At 40.5% G+C, this 2,456-nt stretch overlaps 1 protein-coding gene and 1 pseudogene across 1 annotated transcript; one reads left to right on the top strand and one right to left on the bottom strand.

The window, feature by feature from the left end:
• Nucleotides 1–393: 393 nt before the first annotated feature.
• Nucleotides 394–1,327, bottom strand: LOC138876151 (uncharacterized). Its single transcript, XM_070155052.1, has 4 exons — nt 1,180–1,327; nt 942–1,098; nt 700–834; nt 394–586 (listed from the first exon to the last, which is right to left on the bottom strand). The coding sequence occupies exons 1-4, from the start codon at nt 1,325–1,327 to the stop codon at nt 394–396; spliced, it is 633 nt and encodes a 210-aa protein (XP_070011153.1).
• A 551-nt stretch (nt 1,328–1,878) lies between these two features.
• Nucleotides 1,879–1,977, top strand: LOC138876621 (small nucleolar RNA R71; annotated as a pseudogene).
• The last annotated feature ends 479 nt before the right edge of the window (nt 1,978–2,456 follow it).

Below are 2,456 nucleotides of genomic sequence, written 5' to 3'. Positions count from 1 at the left end.
CCTTGCTCTTCTGTAGTCTGCACAAATATGGTTGCGGCCGCGTCGCTATTCTTCTACAGCCGCACAATAATTGTGCGTTCTGCAGTCTTGTTGAACTTCAGATGCATGTTCTCTGAACTTTTGCTCTTGCACAGTTTCTGGGGCCGCACTTTTCATATGTTGACCGCACTTTGCACATGTCTCTGATATAAGTTCCTTCACAATCTGCGATCCGCACTTTGAGCTTATGTGCCTGTTTTTGTCCTTGAGTTCAAATCACTCCTTCATGAGTTGAATTTTATCTTGGGGGTTCATTTTCCAATATTCCTGCTATTAAGAATATTTCATCAGTTTTCGAAAACACAATTAAACACTTTTGGACTAAAACAAAAGCTAAAAGGCGCTAATAAGTAGTCAAAATTCCCACTTGTCAGGGACCTCCTTATTCTCCTCCATCTTTACCACTATAAAATCTACAGGAAATACAAACTTATCCACCCAAACTAAGACAACTTCAACTATCCCCTCGGGCATCAGAGTGGTTTGGTCTGCTAGCTGCAAGGTTATTGGTGCTGACCTTATACCTCCAACCTCATTCTCCAGTTTCCTATAAATAGGCAAGGGAATTAAGTTAATAGAGGCACCAGAATCACATAAAGACTTATCAAATTAATAGTGCCTAAAGAGCAAGGTATAGTAAGACTCCCTGAATCTCCACACTTTTGTGGGAGTATGTTTTGCAAGATTGCGCTGCCATGCTCTGTGAGCTTGACCACTGAGGTCTCTTCTATCTTCCTCTTCTTTGTCACGATTTCCTTCAAGAACTTGGCATAAGCAGCATTTGTGAGAGCACTTCTGTGAATGGTAAATTCACATTAACCTGTTTTAGCATATCCAGAAATCTCTCAAATTGCTTATCCAACTTTTCTCTATATAATATTTGGGGGAAAGGTAAAGCAGACATGTGCTTGCTCTCTTCATGTTCCTCCTTTCTCGAATTCTCTTCCTTCTTCTTTTTCTCATCTCCCTTCTTACCTTTCTTCTTTTTATCAACTTCAATTTTCAGCTGCTCCCTACTTCCTTTTTCGAGTTCCCTATCTTTTTGGACTGGGGTGGGATCTTTCAACACTTACCCACTTCTCAAGGTTATAGCATTCATTGTTTCTTTGAGGTTTCTTTCAATATCAGCGGACAGAGTACCTGAAATTCTCTCAGATAATATTATTGCTAGCTGTCCAACCTGTCTTTCCAGGTTTCTAAAACCAGTGCCCAGTTCTTTGATAGCTGAGCTATGAGCTTCAAGCCTCACATCAATTTTAAGAATAAAAGCCTTCATTAGATCTTCCATGCCAAACTGAATGGGCTGTTGAGGCTGATATTGCTATCTCTTCTGATTCATAAAACCATAAGCTCCTTGTCCCTAGGTTCTGGGGTTATTCTGTTGCCATGCATTCGCACTACCCCCAGGTGAACTCCATGAAAAACCGGGGTGCTTCTGATCTATTGCATTAAAGTTTTAATTTCCCACAGCATTCACATCCTCAGTTGAAGCTTGACACTCATGAGTAAGGTGTCCTCTTCCACATATATCACAAGTTGTGTTAGGCTCATTGTGTATTGAGGCTAAGGTTAGCTTTCATATTTCTTTAGCCATGGCATCAAGTTGTACCTGCACAGATGTATTGGCATCAACTCGGTGAACACCGTTGATCTTCTTCTTTCAGCACTTTCAGAGGGCCACTAATTTGCTTCTTCAAATAACTCATCAAGAATTGTAACTATCTCCTCTGGAGTCTTCTTCATCAAAGGGGCTTCAGCTGCATTACTCAATGTTGTACGTGAGGCTGGTGTCAATCCATCCCAAATATCTTGGAGTTGTATCCAAAGTTCAATTCCGCTATGTTAGCACTTTCTAATGATCTCATTAAACCTCTCCCATGCTTCAAACACAGTTTCAGACTCTTTCTGGAAGAAATTATGGATTTCTCTTCTAAACTTGCCTGTTTTAGCTAATGAGAAATATTTATCAAGAAATTTTCTGGTCATCTCATCCCATGTTCTAATCGATCTCGTAGGTAAGCTTCGAAGCCACTACTTTGCATCATCTTTGGGTGTGAAGGGCAACTCCCTTAAGTATACTACATTTTGTGACACACCATTGTATTGAAAGGTGTTGATAATCTCCTCGAAGTCCATTAAATGGTTGTTTGGATCTTCTTTCATCTTCCCTTTGAAGACATATCAATTTTAAAGGGTTTGAAGCAACCTTTGCTTCAACTCGAAATTGTTAGCTGCAACTGGAGGTGGCTCAACAATTGATAATCCTTGTTTGTATACCGGTCTAGCATAATCACCAAGTGGTTTCCCAGCACTGGGAGCTATATTTTCGAACTGGGCTGCAGCCAAGGGTTGATTTTGAGAAATTCTCCGAGCCATCTCCTCTTCATAAGTGCATCTCTAATAGTTGCTTCCTCATC

This window comes from Nicotiana sylvestris, chromosome 8, assembly GCF_000393655.2.
Source record: "Nicotiana sylvestris chromosome 8, ASM39365v2, whole genome shotgun sequence".
Lineage (NCBI taxonomy): Eukaryota > Viridiplantae > Streptophyta > Magnoliopsida > Solanales > Solanaceae > Nicotiana > Nicotiana sylvestris.
This window is presented reverse-complemented; position numbering and strand designations above follow the sequence as displayed.

What these genes read in the sequence shown, in the direction of transcription:
- LOC138876151 (XM_070155052.1), bottom strand. Translation starts at nt 1,327, where the DNA reads ATGGAAGATCTAATGAAGGCTTTTATTCTTAAAATTGATGTGAGGCTT. An exon ending in ATTATCTGAGAGAATTTCAG is followed by an intron (nt 1,099 to 1,179) that starts GTACTCTGTCCG and finishes AAGTGTTGAAAG; the next exon opens with ATCCCACCCCAGTCCAAAAA. An exon ending in CAAAACATACTCCCACAAAA is followed by an intron (nt 587 to 699) that starts GTGTGGAGATTC and finishes GCCTATTTATAG; the next exon opens with GAAACTGGAGAATGAGGTTG.